Below are 21,654 nucleotides of genomic sequence, written 5' to 3' on the forward strand. Positions count from 1 at the left end.
TTCGGCCATTTTCGAATTGAATATATCAATGTCAATTTTTTTAAGATCCTAGTTTAAAAAGTTTTCTGAACAAAAAAAATTAGATTAGAATTAGCCTAGATTTAGAAACTTTCCAAACAGAAATTAGATTAGAAATAAGCCTTTTTCTGATAAGAAATAGCCTAGATTTAGAAAATTTCTGACCAGAAGAAATAAAGATTTTTTTAGAAAATCCATGCTTTATTTAAACATTTCGCAAAGAATTGCTGACCAGAATTTGAGATCGGAAATTAAGTATTTCGTGACAGAATTAAAGAACTTTCTCGGTACGGGAAGATTTCGAACGGTGCTCGATTAAAAACAGATGGTTTTCAATATTTGAATTGGAATGTCCACTTAGGTAACAGCGGATAAGATCGAGACGAGTCGGAAGTGAGCGAAGGGAGGATGGGGATATACCATGACGTCATGGACAGGTAATGTTGCATCATTAATTGACTAACCAAATAGAATACACAATCATAATACACAAATTCACATCACCGCCAATTAACTTCAATTTTTTAGTTAATGCCAATTTAATTGCTTGAAGTATTTGTAACATCTGCCGAGCCAACTACAACTCACTATATTTTATTAGACTACTTTTAAGCGGTTTTCACGATGAATTGCTCAGTGATTTTGTCGTTAACTGCTATCAAAATGTTTTTTTTTTGTAAATTAATATCATTGTCGTATTTCGATGACCCAAACCGATATTAGCAAAAACTCGGCATTGAACACCGATTAGCCGAAAAATATCATTAAAATTTCTATAGTATTGTCATTACCACATCAATAATCTTCAACATACCTCGCAATGAATTGAACAAATAGTGAAAAAAATCTTAAAAGAATGTCTTCGCCGTTAAATAATTTTCAAAAAACGTCTTCGCCGTTAAATAATTTTCCAAAAATTCATAATGCTGCTATTGCTCAGAGGAGGTATGTTATAGGCGCGCACCAAAAGATATCTACCTAGACATTACTTCATATAAGAGATTCTAAAAATCAAGGCATCTATTCACCAGACAAGATTTAGAACCAACCAGGAGATCAACTGGCTTACGTTGTCACCACAATTAGTTTTTTAAAAGAAATATCGAGGCAAATAAAGGAAACAAGGAAAATCTATACATTAAACGATATTATTTGAATCAGTGTATATTTGCACCGAAGTCCAATTATTTATTCAGTTTACATCTTTAGAAAAGACCCTAAATCACAGTTTATTAAACCGCGCTTAAACGTATTTAACCGCTAATTACTGCAGAAGCTTCCAATATAGCACTACCACCTTATAGATTACAGTTAAAGTAGCTACACAGCAATATTGAGAAATATTAAGGATGATGAAACGAGAAACGATGATTATGATGCACAAAAGTAGAGGACAAATCAAGGAATAAAGTGTGTTTAAGGCACTGGAAAAGATCACGTATCCATTTTTCGTTATATATTTATTTCTTAGCCCGTCAATCAAAGCACAAATCTACTCAATCAATGTAAGTTTAGTTTGTTCACATTTTGCCCATATCTTCTCAACTAGTTCACGTTCTCCGAGTGCCAAACGTAGCTCAACGCCAGCGTAAAAGTCATCGTTCAATGTCGCGATCCCCGAACAGGCCACGAGTTCCGAGGAGCACCTTGAGGCGAGTCGTCGAGTGCAGGGAAATCGGAGGAATTGGCGGGATCCCAGGGCGCGTCTCGGACCATGAATCCGGTGGACTCGCGATGACGCCCATTAACGGAGGCCTTGCCGTTCATGTGATTCCTGGAGGAGGGATGAGTGTACTCAGATTCGATATCTTCATCTCCGAACTCGAGCATCTGTAAACAATCCATTTGTATAGAATTACAAGATGAAAACCCTGCGGTGGTTTTTAAAACATAGCCAACGCACAGTAGGAAAAGAGCCATGAACGCAAGGAAACCAAAAACACGGACTTAATTTTTTGAAAACATAGCCAACAGACACTTAGAAAAGAGTCAATGAACGCAAGTAAACAAAAAAAGCATTCAAATTTCAAAAAACATAGCCAACTGACAGTTGGAAAAGAGTAATGAACGCAGGGAAACTGAAAAAAAAACCGACTGGTTTTTCAAAAATCTTCAACTTTTGAATTTCGAAGAATTAAATAGATAGCCTTAAACTCTTGTAGAACAATTTGTGAACACTTTTTCGTTGAAATTAACCCAATTTGATAAAATTGGATCAATGGGTAAACTTTTATTTTGCTGGGAAATCTGATAGTTAATTTCCATTTTCGAAATTAGAAGTCGATCACGTTTTCGTGACCTTTACACTTTTGCTGTTCGATAGTGGAGTTTACCCTCCTTGTAACAATGGAAATGCACTGAACTTAAACAGAAATCACAAGTCAAACCGCGAAAAAAACAAAAAAAATCATCAAGACCTATATAAGTGTTTTCACTACGTTCATTACTCAAAATAGATGCCCTTTAATCTCTATGAACTTCTAGAACAAATTTTTTGATAACATTAACCCAACTTGAAAAAACTGGATCAATATGTAAAGTTTTTATTCAGCTGGAAATCTAAAAACTGAATTCTATCTACTTAAGAGACTAGAAATTGTTCACTTTTTGCGCCATTTCCACGTTCGTATTAAGAGAGTGCTATTTACGTAACTTTCAGCAGATGAATTTCAATTGAACTCAAAAAGTGCATTTATACCTAAATGCACTCATAAATGCATTAAGATTTATGAATGCACATCTGTAGTTTATTAGAGAATTTTATAACTTTTTCCTGAAATCTTTTCTGGACCTTAACACTTTTGCTGTTCGTTCGATAGTGGAATTTGGCTTCCTTTTAACAAAAATAATGAACCGAAATTGAAAAGAAATCAAAATTGAAACGAAAAAGAGTAAATTTGAGCCTGAACAAATTTTGAGACTTTTCCTGAAAAAAAAAACAAGAAAAATCATTGCGATCTATATAAGAGTCTGAATTACGTTCATCAACTCTTTAAAAACTTCAACATATGGAGTTCAAAGTAAATTATATGGCCTTAAAGCTTTTTGAATTTCTAGAAAATTTATGAGTGACTTTTTTGATAAAATTAGCCTACGTTGAGACACAGAGGCGAAGTTGCACTTCGCATACACAAGCAAAAATATGACCAAGAACTCTACTGGGAAAAACTGAATGAGTAAAACTTTGAGTCTACAAAGTTTCTTAAGTGACGCACGCCAATTATGAGTCTACAAAAATGCTAAGTGACGCAAGCCACTAATGATGCATTAGCAGTACCAGTCAATTTGAAAAAAAAAATGTACCAACTAACATGCCTCAATGTATAGAGCGGATGCATTTTAAATATTATACGAAAAAGTTCATTAAAACATCCGACCCTGCCCAGGTTCGAACCATCTTATTTCGTTGCGGGTCTCCTTACCTACCTCTACGCTACAGATCCATGATACCTTAAAGCTGAAGTGCTATTTGTAATACAAGAGACTGTTTTTGATATCCTTAGCGTTAGCTGTACTTAATAGCTGGTTATTGATCAAAATGAACACTTCCAAAATGAACACTACAATTTGCGACTTATGTTGGAAAAAAAAGAGAGTTGATACTATTACACAATCTTTGCTTGTGTAAAAACTGAATCAATAGGTAAAACTTTTATTCCACTGGGAAATTAAATTGCACTTTCGAAACTAGAAATCGATCACGAGAAATGCGCCAACTGCAAAATTGCTCGTTGAAAACTGCTTACATATTCTTCGGCCAAGCAGAGCAGCTTGTCTCTGCATTCGTCTACGGGATCAGCAGGGCCAGTAATAGTGACCTGAAACAAACAAGCAAACCCTATTGCAATTACGATTCTGCGTCATAGAAAAGTACTGGGGCAAATTTAAGAACCGGCTGACTTATTCCGACCATTGAAAATGAGGAGGAACTTAGTCTTAGGGTGTGTTTATTTTTTTCTTTTTTTTTCCCACGCAAACTCAGGTACCACAAATAATCACCGAAATGGTTCGAGTGACATAACATATTAAAGCCCTTTCAGCCGTAATTTGAACGACACTAAAAAATTCTGTGTTGAGAAATATCCAACTTTAGTCTACTTTCGATCTAATAAAGCGAGCGAGCAGGCTTCTAACATACCAATTCTCAAATCACCTTGCAAAATAATTTGTAGCACATGACCTTCAATTTGCAGCGTTGCCAGTAAATAAAATGCTTGAGCTCGATTGCTGGCTTACCTTGCTGGGTTCCTGTGAGCCCCTGCCTGGGAATCGTATCTCGACCTTGTACTGGTCCTGCATCTTCCTCAGATTCTTCCCCTTCGCCCCGATGAACCGCGCGTGCAGTCGTGTGTCAATGTTTATTTCCACAGTCTCGTAGGCCTCAAACTGAGACACGATGTTCGTGATCTCCTCTTTACATTTGTCAGCTTTGTCCTAAAACACATCAGGTAACAAAATCGTGCAAAATTACGAAGTTCGAAAACCCCTTAAAGCAATGCAGCTGCTGTTAAATCCTTTGCTGGTCATTAACTCCTCGCACTGAGTCGAACTCTTAATTCTTCTAAATGAACTGTAGTTATGTCAGTTTGATGCAAGTCATTTCCCACTTAACCTTTCTTTAATGTTGACTAATGCATCAAGCAATGATTACATAGAGGCGATAGCTCTAGAAAAAGCAATAAGAAAAATAGAAATAAGCCTAGAATTAGCAAGAATTCTACTGCAAACTGCGACCTACTGCAATAAAAGATTTTAAGTCTCACCCACTAACCACTCAGCCACGCACGCTTAAACACCGCTAAACACTAGTCACGAATAAAGCAGCTAAATACGTCATTAAATTACCAATGGCATTTAGCAAAAGTGGCACCAAATAAAACTAGACACAATTTTCTTGTGTTAACTTATTACTACTCGAATGTCAAAGCACATGCTATCAAAAAGTTGTAAAGGTTCCCCAAAATTAGCGTCAATATTTGCGACTTAGGTAAGAAAAAAAGAAGGTTCTTACAAATAATACACTAAGCTGACGCTGGTGTAATAATAAGTCACGTCACGGAATCGTCACAGAATTTACTCAAAGCGATTCGCTTTTGCCATTAGTATTTCCATCCTTCCTGAATCATTCTCTTCTACGAAAGTGATGCGACATTTTAATCTCTCGAATTCAATCATAAATCCACACTATACTACGATCTAACTCATTTTTTCGCCACCATGAGTAAGAAGCACTGACCTGGTATCCGACAATGGCTACCAATTCGTCCTCGCCACTTCCCGAGTTCTGTCTCGGCAACATGATCTCAACCCCGTGGCGCTCCCTCAGCTTCGCAATAGTGGATCCCTTGGGGCCGATGATTTTCGGGAAGTATTTTGGATTCACTGGGAACTGAAAATAAAAAGTCATAACTTTCACCAGGTTCTGATCATTTTGACCCTTGATGACAACTCATTTTACACCGAGCCGATATGGTATTGAAAATGTCCTATTCATGTGTTCAAACGCTTTACCTCGACTCGGTACGACTTGGCAACTAGTTCTCCCACCACTTTCTCCAAATCCTCCTTGGCACTTTTAACATTCTCAGGTGTCCCAAAAACAATCACTTTATCAGCCCCCTTCCAATCTCCCTCCTCGCCACCTTCTCCTTCTCCTCCATTCGCTGCTGCTGCTGCACCTCCGAAGGCACTGGGTCTCGGAATAGAGATGCGCACGTTGTGTTTTGTCTGCATCTAAACGTGAGCATGAACTTGTAATACAGACGAAGCGGAGCTTCGCACTATTTGCGATACAACACAACTAGACGAAAGAAAAAGAGACGAAAGCCGCAAAAACGGGGAAAATACCATATCTATCAAACTACATTTGTTTCGATAAGTCTTGAAGGAAGTTTAGTGTTAACTTAGCATCGAACCAAAATTTACGCTGCGACAGCTAAGCAGATAACACTTGGGTCGACGCTCTTGAGACTCCCAAACAGACACGCTAAGGCATTCGAAAACAAAATAGAACTGGAAGAAAAAAGGCTTTCTTTGCTCAAATTTTAGAATTTCAACATATCAACAGAGCAATTAAAATACTCGCACCAAACTTTCATTGCTTAACTTGAGTGACTCTTTCACTTAACGATATTGCGTTTCTTAACGGGCGGAATCACTGGGCGGAATCACGGGCGTTTCGTTTCGGGCGGAATCACTGAAAAGATCTAGTTTATGACGTAAAAATGAAAACACGTGTTTTTGTAACACAAATTGTTTATAGATCAAAAAGTCTTGTATCCGATTTGAAAATACTAGCTAATCGCAAGTGTAAATAGATACCTATAGTTTATAGGTTCCAAACAAACATAATAGAGAATATATATGTAAGGTTCCGCAGACAAGACAGACGGTAGATTGGACCATTTAACATACCTCTCGAAGCTGTCCCCCTCCGGATCCAATGAGGGTGGAGTGGAACCTCTGAGGCACTTCAACGGAGTCTTCGATCGGCACCAGAGCCAGTAGTCTCTCTCCCGCCTTGTCAACGTTCTCTTTTCGTCCAGTCACCAGCACCTAATACCAAGTCTATTTCAATGAGAAATTTGGTTTGACTTTATTGTTCTGACGACGCTGACGTTTCAATCGCTATTTAGTGATTAAAAAAATAAAAATAATAAAATTTTCAGCTTTTTTTATTTGAAAATTTGTCTTATTTTTATTTGAAAATTTGTCTTTTTTTATTTGAAAGCTTGTCTCATTTTCCTTCCAAGTAGCACAGAATTTTTTTCCTTCCAAGTAGCACAGTCACTTTTTTATTTGAAAGTTTGTCTCATTTTTCCTTCCAAGTAGCACAGAATTTTTTGACCACACTGATTTGAGTAAAGGAACTACTTTAATCAGCGCGATCAAAATTATCTGTACTACTACTTGCACAGCTACAGGGTATTTATATCATCAATTTTTCAGCACCTCAAAAAACCCTTCATCGTAGCAATAGGAAGTGAATTTCCAAAGCTCCCAACGTTGTCATGACCCAAAAACAGTTCCAGAGGTTATTCTTTTTGAACTCTATTGGTTTGAAAATTTAGCCAACGATTAGATGGATTAAAAGTTTGTTGTTCAAACAGCATAAACTCAAGCGACAAATTAGTGACCACCGCAGTCGCGCCAACGTGTTACAAGCTTGCCAACAGCGGGTAGGACTGTATACGAAAACAGAGCCCGTGATCGCCGCAAAGCGCGCGCTCTTGGGACTTATGCGACCACTTTTAACATTTTTCGAGACTTTTCTTCCATTAACATTCCTGCAAATTTGGATTAGAAAACAGAAAAGACCCGAAGAGGTTCCGACAGATTCCTTTGTCCTATCCATTTGCTTTGTGCATTTCTATGCGTTTTTTATTAAACATTAGAAAACAGATTATCTGAAAGCATACGCACCATTGCTCGAAATCCTAATATCGATTTACAATCCATAGGTACATACTCTAAATCCGTACAACAACATCACATCCGTACAACAATTTCAAAACTTCTTACAAAAATGGACACTATCCAAAGGCAATCTATATATCAAAACATTTACAGTGAACATTTTTAAGACATTAAAGATTATATTTATCTTAACGGAGAAAATATCGCCCACAAAGTCTCTTCGATCAAAATCTTTAGTTTCCCCACAAGATATCTCTCCGATCAAAATCTTTGGTGTTTTGCACATTTAGTTTTTTTAAATAAAGATTGTATTTATCTCAACGGAGAAAAATATCGTCTACAAGATATCTCTCCGATCAATATCTTTAGTTTTTTTTGCACATCAAGTTGCTCGTTTTGCTATCAATTTAAAACCATCACAACCATCATTGATGTATTCTGTGATTCTGCCATGTGTCCGACAAAAAACACGACAGCTGTTAAGACGACAACCATTATTGGTGGGACTTAAAGACGCCGCTACACACAAATTCTCCAATCGTAGAAACCTTCTCCCTCCTGAGAAATATAATTCCCTTAAATTCGAACAGTTACATGCTACAAAGCTCATTTGTCGGGTAGGAGTATGATAGTTGGGTCCTTTGACGCCACTACACAAACTCTCCAATCGTAATTCTGAGAAAATGAATTTTCTTAAAGTCGAACATTTCAATTTACATGCTTCAAAGCTCATTTGTCGAGCACAAGAATGATAGTTGGGTCCCTTTGACACCGCTACACAAAAAATCTCCAATCGTAACTCTGATGAAATAGAATTCGCTTATATTCGAACAGTTAAATTAACATGCTTCAAAGCTCATTTGTCGGATAGAGCAAGTATGATAGATAGTTGGGTCCCTTTAACTTACGTAGCAGTATTTAGACGACCGCGTATTCCTACTCGTCGGTTCGTCGGTAAGCAGACCAAAATTGAATTAGCACACAGAATAGAGAAAGCAAAAATAGAAGTCACTCAAGAATAAAAAAATAATATTCGACATATCTTAAAACAGAAAAATCTTAAGCCGAAAGAAATTCAATAGTTAGAGAAAGTTCATAATTTTGACAAAGATTTGACAAATGAATACAACTCCCGCTGAATGAATTATCGACAACAAGTGACCCCCCATGTAGAATTTTACCAGCGAATAATTATTCATCAAATAATTGATATTTCGGTAGCTTTTTCGGGCTGGTTTGACACGCGAAATTCTTCGTAGTTGCATTCGAGATTCGATTTCTTGGGCACTTAATTTTACAGGAAATTCCATAAAATTGGCTGAAGGACGCCAACTTCCTTGTTCCATCTCACATTCCACCTTTTGCATTTGTTGGTAATTCTCAGGGTAACATCCCTGTCAAAGACTTTCCACATATCAAGGGAGACGTCACCACTTATTCAAAATTCAGTATTGTACTGAAAATTTTTTCAAGATTTTTTTTTGTGTCGAGAACAAATTTCAGATATTTTAGACTGTTAAATTTGGAAACATACAATCAGCTCATCAGCAGGCAAAAAAGGCAAGCTGATTTACAAAAAAGACGGCCGGTGCTTTCCAAATTTCACTGCATCAGAAAATTATAAAAATTTGAAATACAGTCGGGTGCCGTTTTGAACCTTCCATCCGCCAAAACATTTTTTGATCTCACCAGAAATTCGAGTCCTTCAATAGTTGCAGACATTAGCATTTCATCGCCTTGTTGCAGTAGAAATTTTTAGTTGTTCGAGGTTTGTCCATTGATCGTTCGGATTTATTTCCTCACAATTTTTGGGGTATAAATATCAAAAATTTTTCGCGGGTTCGACACATTGCTCTTCGTATTTGGCTGAATAATGGCGAAAAACAATTTTCATCTGTGTCCTACACTTCATTTTCGTAAATTGTTTTCAGGGTGACAGCTGAGTTTAAAATTATTTTCGTGCCGTTTTCCTTCACTTTTTGCTCTGACTCGTGATCTTCAGGCAATTGCGGTGAGTTACAGAATTATTAACAATTATAATATTTAAAATTTCGAGGCTCTTTTTCCTTTACCCCCCCCCCCCACCTGCAAATTCTTACATGTAAATTTGTTGACCACATTGTCCGATTGTTATGAAATTTTACATACAGACTAATAGGGCCACGGCAAACATATTTGGTCTTCATACTCAACCTCGTAAAACCACTCGTTACACAAATAAGTTGAAACTGGCGTGAGGTGGGGGGGGGGGGAAAGAGCCAACTTCAAGAGTTAATCGGGACGGGCAACTATCGATAACGCATCTATAGTATTGAATATTTTCCTTTTCTTTTTATAAATAACCATCAATAAGTAAGTTTTCTCCTCTAAACGGGCTTTCACAAAACAAAACTCCATTATTTTGCAACAATTTATTGCCAACTTTCGGCCAATTAAGATATTAATTCGTTACTTTCCAACTTCTTGTTTATTCTCGCGTTCAGATTTTGATTCGTTTCAAACCAATCAGAATTAAGTATTCAATTTGTCTAAATACTGGCGGGTATAATCACGGCGTTGTCTAAATACGGACCACACTCCATTTCACTTAAATGGGTCCCTGAGGGAAAAATTTTGGGCTTTGACATCTTCGAAAACATGGTTCTCAGTTGCTTTCTTTTGGTTTAAAAATACCAGTTAAATTGCGGGCTCCATCTTTCATACTTGCTTTGGGGGATCAACCGTACAATTGCCCCCCCCCCCAAGCGATTTATGGATGTTTCATAAAAATAACTTGGATCTTTCCGGTTATACCCTTGCGGCGGTCACTAATCTGCTACTTTTTTATACTGCTTTTAACAATAAACAATTATTGCAGCTAATCGTTGGCTTAAATTTCAACCAATCAGAAATCACAGAGGAAAATTTTTGGGCCTTATGCGACTGATTTTATATTTTGGGTCCTGTGCTTATTTGGACCTATGGGAAATCGCCGGAGTGTGGCCTGTGTTTAGACAACCGCGTATTCATAATTATCAGTAGGCAGACAAATATAATATTAACCAATGGGAATTGAGATGAGAAAGCTAACTTACGATAATAAATAATTAATTATTAATCAATAATTTTTCCTGGTCTCGATTCTGATTGGTTAATATAGTATTTGTCTGCTCACTGATAAGTATGAATACGCGGTTGTCTAAACACAGACCGCACTCCGGCGAGTTCCCATAGGTCCAAATAAGCACAGGACCCAAAATATAAAATCAGTCGCATAAGGGCCAAAAATTTTCCTCTTGATTTCTGATTGGTTGAAATTTAAGCCAACGATTAGCTGCATTAATTGTTTATTGTTAAGAGCAGCATAAAAAAGTGGCAGATTAGTTACCGCCGCAGTATTTGACGATCGAGTATGAATACAAGGTTGTCTAAATACTGCTACGTAACCAAATTCACCGTTATTTTAGGCCACGTGAGGATTTAAGAGGCACTTATCATAGTGGTCAGCAGGGATGTTCAAAAATTAATGGCGGAAAAAATTAATTGCAATTAATGGGATGCAATTTATTGGCAATAATAACACGTATTTATAACACTTATTAAAACAGTATTGCAGGCCTAATGTAGCCTGGAAATTCTTTCATTGTGTGAAAGACATCGACTTTTGCCGGCAAGCTTGGAATATCAGTTATTCCTCTAGTAAAACAGCCGACTAAGGGGCAAAAAGACACGGAAGTTTGTAATAAATCATCCTCAAAATAAATCATCCTCAAAATGAATCATCCTCAAAATAAATCATCCTCAAAATGAATCATCCTCAAAATAAATCATCCTCAAAATAAATCATCCTCAAAATGCAGAACAAATTCTTTTCTTGAAATTATGTTTCATTCGAGAAAGCCCATTAATTGCAATAACTGATTGATAGAAATTCCCCATTACAATTATTTGATTGCCATGGAAAAAACTCAAAAATAAATTGCAATTAATTTTTGAACATCCCTGGTGGTAAGGCGTTCACTTTGAAATCATTAGATCGTGTATTCGATCCCATGCTATCACTTGACCTCCAGCTTCAGGTCTATGACAACCTGACAAAATTTGGCTGCAATAGTGGTACCACGTAAAAGTTCTAGACGCAAAAAAAACGGCCTTGAGTCGCAAAAAAACAGCGTCGCTCAGCAAAATAACACTATCTGGAATGTGGGGAGATAATAAAATCGACTATCGTCGACAGGACTCATAAGGCCTACTGACTGTTGTGATTCAGTATTTTTAGTATGTTATAACCTTGACCTCTATTACCTAATTACGTACCAGTCAATGTTAACTCTACGAAGTCCAGTGGACTTCGACTCACTAGTTGCTCTTTTTAGACTACAGTCGGTTTTAATTCAACCAATACTTTTATTCTCTTTTAACTTTAGTTAGATACAATAGTTACCAGTGGTACATCTTAACTCTTTATTATGGCGCAGTCAACAACTGATTCGAACCTGAGGGGAATACCCGCCTTTTGGCCGAACCACACGGTTGAACCCCCCACCCAATGGAACAATTGGATAGACCAATTCCATTTGGCCATTATCGCGAAGGAAAACCTAGACTTAGATAACCTCAAAGAACCAATGGAAGGGGAGACGACGTTACCGATCCTAGAAGGTGCCCAGGAGTCAGAAACTGATCAACAGAGGAAAGCCAGGGAGGCCAGGAACAAAGAAACAATGCGAGTCTACGAACACGCTGAAGAGAAAAGACTAGCAGAAGAAAAGAGGAAATTCGGAGGAATGAGGAGATACGAGGCCGATAAAAAAGTAAGGTCAATCCTATACTTGGCCTTAGGAGCGGAAGGCAAAAGAGTCTTCGCCCAGAAACATCCAAGGGTAAAAATCCTAGGAATCTCATTCAAGGAATTTTACGAAATGCTAGAATTGGCTTTTATCAAACCAACCAACATAACATTTGAACGATACAAATTATTGAGCAGGAAACAAAAGGATAGAGAATCCTATGAACAATTTTGGGGCGCGTTATCAGACTTGGCGAGATCATGTGAAATTGGAATTAATGCAGAACAGGAGTGGATTAGAGACGTATTTATTTTTAACATGAAAAACTGCGACTTACAACGTAGACTACTTTCGGAAACTCTCAATCCATTGGATGCACTAAACCAAGCAATAATTGACGAAAAAGGCTACTATAACCACCTCAAACTGACCAATATGACTAGATCTTTCAACACGACAGGAAATAGTGGGAGAGGGTATAAAAACTTCAACAACGTTAAAAAGGAACCAAGCTTAAACATAGAAAGATCAAATACTTGTATGAAACGCGGGAATGCGTTTACCAAGGGTCATCTGAATGCGTGTCCGGCGAAAGAAATCGTGTGTAATATTTGTAAATATAAAGGACATTTTGGAAGACTTTGTAAATCGAAAGGAAGAAAACCCGCTGTAAATACTGTAGATGAAGCTGTAAATAGTCAGAATTGTTCATATTCCCCAGAAGATCTTCAGATGAGAAGCGAAGAAAAACTTTGTGGAGTGATTAACGCTTGGACCGAAGAGGGGATAAGTGATAACGATGACTATTCCGTTCTCAACATTAGAACAATCTACGATACCAATGGTTTGGAAACCAAGAAACTTGTCAACATCGGTTTGGGAGACGACGCGATAGTCAACTTGAACATTCCAGTGGATTCGGCAAGCCCAGTGAGCTTCCTGAAACAAAATGTACTTCACGAATTGAAGCTGAGAAATCCACAGTTGAAGATTCAGCCAGTTGAGAAGAAAACGAGGGAACTATACTGCGGATTCACTAACGACACAATCAACATCATCGGGAAGGTGGTAGTGAGGTTACAATCCAATGGATGGACCGCGGACGAAACCCCATTTTTTATCACTTCTGGACATGAGAGGAACATTCTGGGTAACGACAATCTCCCGAGAATTGGAATAGAGATAGCCCAACGACAGCCTCTACTACCCGTCAACAACATATCACGCACAGAATTGTGTCAGTTAAATAATTATTCAGATACGACCCTTAATCTGTATCATTACACCGAAGACTTTAGTCAAGGTGTTATGGTATCGTGTAACGGGGTTTTTTTAAATGTTTTCTGTTGTCAAGTGTCGACAAATAACGTCCACAGTTATCAATTATCATGTGGGCTGGACTATATCACGCTATGTCACGTGATTGCGTATGTTTGTTTCTTTATTTGTTCATCTTTATTTATTTAATTATCTGTTCTTCTATTTATTTAATTATGTTTAGTTTGCTTATATTTATTTATAATTTATGTATGTACATATTTATTTTTGTTTATTTTTTTCACGTGTTTTGTTTATTTATTTAATTATTCTTTCTTTCATTTAGTTTTGCTTTTATTATTTCTGCGTGTGTATTTATTTAATTTATTTATTTTCATTTATTTATATTATGGGTCTGTTTGTTTGGTTATTTGTTCATATATATTTTTTCATGTCTATTTAATTATTTGTACATTTCACTTTTGCTTTTATTTATTTATTTATTTATTTATTTATTTATGTATTTATTTATGTATTTATTTATTTAATTATGTATTGATTTATTTTTTTATTGCTTATTTATTTATCAGGTGTGTTTTGTTTATTTGTTGATATTTATTTCTATATTTATTTAATTATTCTTTCTTTCATTTAGTTTTGCTTTTATTATTTATGTATGTGTATTTATTTCATTTATTTATTTTCATTTATTCATATTATGGGTCTGTTTGTTCGGTTATTTATTCATATATATTTTTTCATGTCTATTTAATTATTTGTACATTTCACTTTTGCTTTTATTTATTTATATATTTATTTATTTATGTATTCATTTATGTATTTATTTATTTATTTATGTATTGATTTATTTTTTTATTGCTTATTTATTTATCAGGTGTGTTTTGTTTATTTGTTGATATTTATTTCTATATTTATTTAATTATTCTTTCTTTCATTTAGTTTTGCTTTTATTATTTATCTATGTGTATTTATTTAATTCATTTACTTTCATTTATTTATATTATGGGTCTGTTTGTTTGGTTATTTGTTCATGAGATATATATTTTTTCATGTTAATTTAATTATTTGTACATTTCAGTTTTGCGTTTATTTATTTATTTATTTATTTATTTATTTATTTATGTATGTATTTATTTATTTATGTATTGATTTATTTTTTTATTGTTTATTTATTTATCAGGTGTGTTTTGTTTATTCGTTGATATTTATTGCTATATTTATTTAATTATTTTCTTTCATTTAGTTTTGCTTTTATTTATTATTCATGTATGTATTTATTTATTCATTTATTTATTTATGTTTATTTATTTTTGGTTTGTTCGTTCATTTGTTGGTTTGTTCGTTCATTTATTTATTTATTTAGTTAGCGTCTTTGTTGTTTGATTGAGAAATTTGATGTTTTACTTCTTAGCTATGTAGTTAAAAGCAAAAAATGATTTTCAATTTATTGTTCTGTTTAGGATATTTTCAGAAAGATCTGTATATCACCAATTAGCGTACAACGATTTACAGGGAACGCTGCCAACTAGATTTGTCCACTTGCTTTTGGGTTGCAGCTACATCAAAAATGATTTTAAATTATTTATTTTAAAGATTTATCTATAGTTATATCTGTCCGGTAATTAATTTTCAAATTTGCTTTTGTATTTCTCAAAAAAGAATTTGTTGGAGCGTGGACTCAATAACGTAAAGCAAAATGTTAAATTTTATGTTACTTCTATTTTCAGTCATGTAATGCAGCCATTTCGACCCACGGGCATTGCAAATGATGACAACAGTTGCTATCTCAATTCTGTTCTTCAGCTTTTGTTGTCAAGCGCTTGCATCAGAGATCGGCTCAGTAGACTTACTGAATTTGACCATGGTGGCGTGTTAATTTCAACTGTGACAGAGATATTTTGTCAAATGCTGTCCACGGAAAACTTTTTCATCAATGCGTCTACTTCCAAAGTTAAAATTCTCCAGCATCTTGATTTGAATTACAGCTTCTCATATACCTATGGACATCAGCACGATGCTTCCGAGGTACTACTGTCAATTATCAATGCATTTAAATCTGAGGGCCAATGGAATTTCTTTGAAATATCGTATTCAGATAATTTCACGTGTTGTCTGTGTAATGTGTCATGGAGAAGACCTGAAACTACTTCTGCGTTAGTTTTAAGTCCTCCACGCAATGGTCAACTTCTGCAGGAGCTTGTGGTCAATCACTTCGCCAACCAAGCCATTAATGTAACATGTCCAAATTCCACGTGTATCTCAGAAAGGGCAATAACAACTAAAGAACCAACCCATATTGCAAATACTGTTATTTTGCTGATTGCGCGTTACATGTTTGTCGCTGGCAATCGCGTTTACTCTAGAGCAGAAGTCACAATTGGTGAAACAATCGAAATTGGTGGATGTGATTACGGAGTAAAGGCTGCTGTTATTCACACGGGGTCTTTTGAATACGGTCATTACTTTACTGTCATAAAAACCGCTCATGAGTACCTTTGCGTTAACGATTGCACCATATCGCACCACCATGTCCCTGATTGGGGTTGTGCTTATGTTATTCTTTGTGAAAAGAAAGATATGTATCCAACACCCGCTGCCAATATTATGCTGCTGGACAATTTATCAAATAACACTTGTGGTAATGTTAAGAAATTAACAAAGTCAAAGATGGATCGGAAAGTGTACCAGGCAGAATGGGCACGAACGAAGCGCGAGAAGGCGAAGACAATAAACCACACAAATAGTTTGTCGCAAAATTCAGTTCCCAGTCACGTGGATCTAACACCAGTCTCCATTGAGTTTGATTTGGCGGCCACAATTTTTGATAAAAAGAAACCAAAAAGAGAATACAATCGGCAGCGTTTGGAACGTTTGCGTAAGAGTCCAACTTTTGTGGAGCAAGAGCGCGTATCACAGCGAAAAGATTCCATTGGTCAAGTGCGAACTGACCGCAAGCAAGAATATAATCGACAGCGATTGAGCAAATTACGAGTTTTGCCAAATTTCAAAGAACACCAACACTTGTCAAGAAGTAACGAACAATATAAGATTCTAAAGACAAATGTTGTTAAACAACATTTCCGAAATAACCCCCAGTACGAAGCTATAAATCGATTGAGAAGTCAACAAAGAATGAAGATTCCTAACGTTCTTGCTAAAAACAAAGAGATGGCTTCCAAACGTGCCAAATCAGCAGGAGTGAAAAAGCGAATTGTCAGTCGCAGAAAAATAAAACCTAGGCAAAAACTTCCGCCGAGTATTAAACAACTAGTGAGAAGGTGGAACAGAAAAATTTTAGACAGTTGCCTCCAATTTGTTTGCACAATTTATCAAAATTTTATTGTATACATGTGTTAGTACCATTTTTAGTTCTCGAACTGTTATTCCATGATCTTTGTCAATATAGCAGAATTTTGGTGTATACATGTGTTAGTACGATTTTTAGCTCTAGAACTGTTATTCCATGATCTTTGTCAATATAGCAAAAATTTGACGTATACATGTGTTAGTACGATTTTTAGCTCTCGAACTGTTATTTCATGATCTTTGCCAATATAGCAAAATTTTGGTGTATACATGTGTTCGTACAATTTTTAGCTCACGAACTGTTATTTCAGGCCCTTTGTCAATATAGTAAAATTTTGGTGTATACATGTGTTAGTACGATTTTTAGTTCTAGAAGTGTTATTTTATGATCTTCGTTGATATATCAAAAATTTAACCGATACATGTGTTAGTACGATTTTTAGTTCTAGAACTGTTATTTCAGGCTCTTTCTCGATATAGCAAAATTTTGGTGTATACATGTATTAGTACGATTTTTTGTTCTAGAACTGTTATTATTCAATTATTAGTTGTTCAAGTTGTTTGGTTTTTGCTTCAGTTTCTATGCCTTCGGTGTATTGCGCGTAGCGCCTATGTTAGGTACAAAGGGCTATTTAACAGAGTGGGAAAAATATCTTCGGACAGAAAAGTTACTCATTTCCATTCCCCATTCAAACCTATCCAAACCAAAGGTAGAAGAGTTCCCTTACATCTACTCGATAACGTAAAAACGGAACTAAATAGAATGGAAAAAGAGGGGCATATCATAAAGTTGAACAAATGCGATGAAGATTGTTTTATAAGCCCAATTGTGATTACAAGAAAAAAAGACGGTAGCATCAAGTTGGCATTAGATTCGAAACTATTAAATAATCAGATATTCAAGAACAAGTACCAGATGCCAAACATACATGAACTGATCGATAATATTGCTCTTCAACTGTCAAGCAAAGAGTCAGGGGAAGTTTGGTTTAGTAATCTAGATCTAAAGAACGCATACAGCCAACTACAATTATGCACAGACACTAGCAAACAGTGTAACTTTAGTATCGTGGGGGCGAAACCACTGGAACCTATAGGTTTTTAACTGGATTTTACGGATTGGGCGATATGCCAAACGAATTCCAGAGGGTAATGGATTCTTTATTGAAAGACATTCCTTTTACCAATTGTTATACCGACGACATTTTAATAGCTTCGAAAGGTTCATTAAATGAACACAAAGCGATACTAACAAACATTTTAAACATTTTGGACAACAAGAACATGGCGGTAAAATGGGAGAAATGTGCATTCTTCCAAAAAGAAATAGAGTGGCTAGGTTTCAAGATATCAAAATCGGGCGTGAAACCATTGGTGGAAAAGTCAGATTCGATTAAAAACCTACCAAACCCCAAAAACATATCTGAACTTAGGTCTTTCTTTGGATCGATCAATCAATATATGAAATTCGTCCCGAATTTGTCCGCCCTAAGTTCCCCCCTACGACCACTTCTTGTGAAGAAATCAGTCTACCAATGGAATGACGAGCATACTAAAGCATTTGAAGAACTAAAACAACAGATAGTGAAGATAACAGAGAACAACCACTTCGACATAAAAAGGATGTCAAGACTAAAGACAGACGCTTCCCATAACGGCTTAGGAGCTACCCTAGAACAATGGAATGGAGAAAATTGGGTAACAATAGCATTCGCCTCCCGATTTTTGAACAACCACGAAAGTAAATATTCTACAAACGAACTTGAATTGTTGGGAGTAGTCTGGGCTACAGAACATTTTAAAAATTACTTGTATGGTGCCGAATTTGAAATTGTGACGGACCATAAGGCATTATTATCAGCATTAAATGCAAACCAGAGCAACAAAACTATGCATAGCAGATTAACCCGTTGGGTAAATCGACTGTTACCATTTAATTTTAAGATCAAGCACATTCCGGGAAAAGAAACGGGATTTACAGATTTATTGTCGAGACTACCTTCAGGTAAAGCACTCCCTACATCACACTACGATAGCGAATTTGTAGTGGCGACAGTACAAAAGATTGTAGAAAACCTCTCTGTAAATAACGATTGTAAAAAGAATAATTGTAAAAAGAACGAAGTGTATTATCCATTGGATGTAAATACGATTAGTAACTTGGATTGTAATAATCCAATGGGTGGAAGGAAAGATTTATCACAAAGCATCCAACGGTCGTTCTTCTCGAATATTCTGAATTACGTAAACTACACTATCAGAATTTGTAATTCCTATCACTCGCGTTCAGAGTCTTGCACAAGCGGTTGTGTTCCTTTAAACTTATCAAAATTTGATTTCGATTATTTTTACCTATCATACTTTTTTATTCTTTCTTGCCCAATCAGTATTATTAATCAATCAGTCATTAAATTCAGATCAAGAAAAACAATTACAAGAATTTATTACATCGGTCAACGTGTTAAAAATTTCCCTCAGGGCAGAAAAGAAAGGAATCTTCTTGAATTTTAATAACGACATAATGTCATACCTACACAAAAAACTGTTGGCCAAATACAAGGGAGATCTCAGATTGCCAGACAACCCGTTATCACTATCAGATCATTGTTCGAATAAGCTGATTAAACTCATGACGGACGAAGACAAAATCCTCAAGGAAGTAAAGAAGGCGGTACACGAAGGCAAACCATTGGACAAATTCGGAGCCTATTTAAAGAACTTCCAGAGGGATATACATGTGAAAGAAGGGCTGTTATTCAACGATAACAAACTGATAGTGCCGGCTGCATTACGATCACCTTTCCTGTCACTCCTTCACGAGACTCATCCAGGGCAGTTTGGGATGAAAGCCTTGGCAGAAAACATTTGGTGGCCACACTTACACAGAGAGATATACCATCATGGAAAGAATTACACTCAGTGCATAATGGCCGGTAAGAACCTAAAAGTGTTACTAGGGACGAACAAGACTGAGAAATTACCGAACCTGACCGAACCAAATGAAGAAGTAGATTTAGACTTTGCCGGCCCATTGGACAAGAGCTGGGGTAACGCAAAATACCTTTTGTTATGCATTGACCGCTTTTCCAAGTTTCCGTCTGCGAAGGTAGTAAACAACACTTCGACTTCTTCAATTTTAACCTTCATGACAGATTACTGCCATCTTCACGGATTTCCAAAGTCCATTAGAGCCGACCATGGGTCATGTTTTACTTCGTTTGATTTTAGAAACTTCTGTGAGAAGAACAACATTAATCTAATTCTATGTACGGTTGGCGATCATAGATCCAATGGAGTAGTAGAAAGACTCATTTACACGGTCAAAGCTAAGCTTCTGGCAATGTCGTTCAACGATCCAAAACCATCCTTAAATACGGCTATTGATAAAATTATTTGGAACATACGCTCGACGAAACAATCATCCATTGGATGCTCTCCTTTCTCAAAACATTTTAATAGATCTCCCAATACGTTCTGGAAATCTTTGGTCTCTCACGCAATTAGTTTAGATAAGGGGAAATCAATCATAACGAAGGACAGAGCACAAGACTGGGGGGCTGATGACGCGTTCGAAGATGGCTACTTGGAAGACAGAACAATTGAGAAAAGAGGCTATGAGAGCGACCCCGCTGACAAAGTAGATCGAAATCTTCAGCGAGCCCCACTGTCGAATCCCTTCAGCCAAGGAGGTAACTGGTTTAGGAAAACAGTTAACAGGAGGGAAGGAGAACCTTATTTTAAACCACTGGGGAGTAAACCTTTGTCAGACACGAAACATACGGTCACATTAGATAACGGACATGTGATAAGAAAATCGGACTTAGCTTTTAACAAAACCCAACCGGCAGCTCCTAAGACCTTCACGGCAAGACCGAAAGCGCTAATTAATAGTAATGATTTAGCAGGCAAGCGAAAAAGAAACTCCCCTTCCAAGAGACGAGACTCAAATATAGGAGGCCCTTCGATGACTTTCACACCAACGGGTGGAAATTCAAGCAAAAAGAGGAGATCATTCTTCACGACCTCGAAAGGTTCAAAATTCGACTATAATAATCTAAATTCGTCGTTAGCGTTAGACCTTTGGGATAAAGTCATTGACGACTACTTGGGTACGGAATCGGAAATTGTATATAATACACCAACTGTTAACCTTCATAGTAATTTAGATCAACCAAGGAGTACCATACAAAGCCAGACAAACACTGAGACAACATTCAATATACCAACGGGCACAAGCGACGACCCAATTCGAGTGGATAGCTCTCCGGAGAAGACAGTGGAGACACCAAAAACCCCGATATCTTCAAAACATCGTGTAAGAAGAAACCCAGGCCCCCCGAAATTCTATGGCGATAGACGGTTTATCGACCAAGTGACGCTCGGTACGGAGACCATTAGTGCAGTAGACTCCGATGACGAACCGCTTATTACGTTTTCCGGTGCAAAGAGTCCGAAACAAATTCCTTCATTCTGTACGACGTCCCCCTCGGATTATCTTACACCCATTGACGAGATCCCACGTCATTCATACGATTTTGGTTGCTGAAACCACTCAAGACGAACTCTCAACACCTTCCTCTCAGGCGACAAGGACCGCATGGGTATCGTCACCATTGGTAGAAGTTACCAGTAATACTCAGGATGACAACGTTAGTGACATATCCTCGGGCATCGATACCGATGTAAGAATAGAAGCAGATAATTTCCATACTAGATACAACTCTACGGTCTCAAACTCCGAAAACTTTTAAACTGTGGTAACATGACATGTTACGTATTTGATTTAGCTTTTATCCATTGGATACCCAGAACTTTTTTTTAGTATTTACCTAGTTAGTGAGTTAGTTAGTCTTCTTTAATTGTACAA

At 36.6% G+C, this 21,654-nt stretch overlaps 1 protein-coding gene across 1 annotated transcript in view; it reads right to left on the minus strand.

Moving 5' to 3' along the window:
- Positions 1-344: 344 nt before the first annotated feature.
- The window catches only part of LOC134848523 (vigilin-like), a 352,291-nt gene continuing 330,981 nt past the window's right edge, over positions 345-21,654 (minus strand). Inside the window, exons 17-22 of the mRNA XM_063866021.1 lie at positions 6,433-6,573; positions 5,530-5,751; positions 5,255-5,407; positions 4,255-4,452; positions 3,765-3,836; positions 345-1,848 (exon numbers count right to left, since the gene is read on the minus strand). Of these exons, the coding sequence (XP_063722091.1) occupies positions 1,621-1,848; positions 3,765-3,836; positions 4,255-4,452; positions 5,255-5,407; positions 5,530-5,751; positions 6,433-6,573 (1,014 nt within the window). The 3' untranslated portion in view covers positions 345-1,620. The remainder of the gene's footprint in view (positions 1,849-3,764; positions 3,837-4,254; positions 4,453-5,254; positions 5,408-5,529; positions 5,752-6,432; positions 6,574-21,654) is intronic.

Source organism: Symsagittifera roscoffensis, chromosome 6 (assembly GCF_963678635.1).
Source record: "Symsagittifera roscoffensis chromosome 6, txSymRosc1.1, whole genome shotgun sequence".
NCBI lineage: Eukaryota > Metazoa > Xenacoelomorpha > Acoela > Convolutidae > Symsagittifera > Symsagittifera roscoffensis.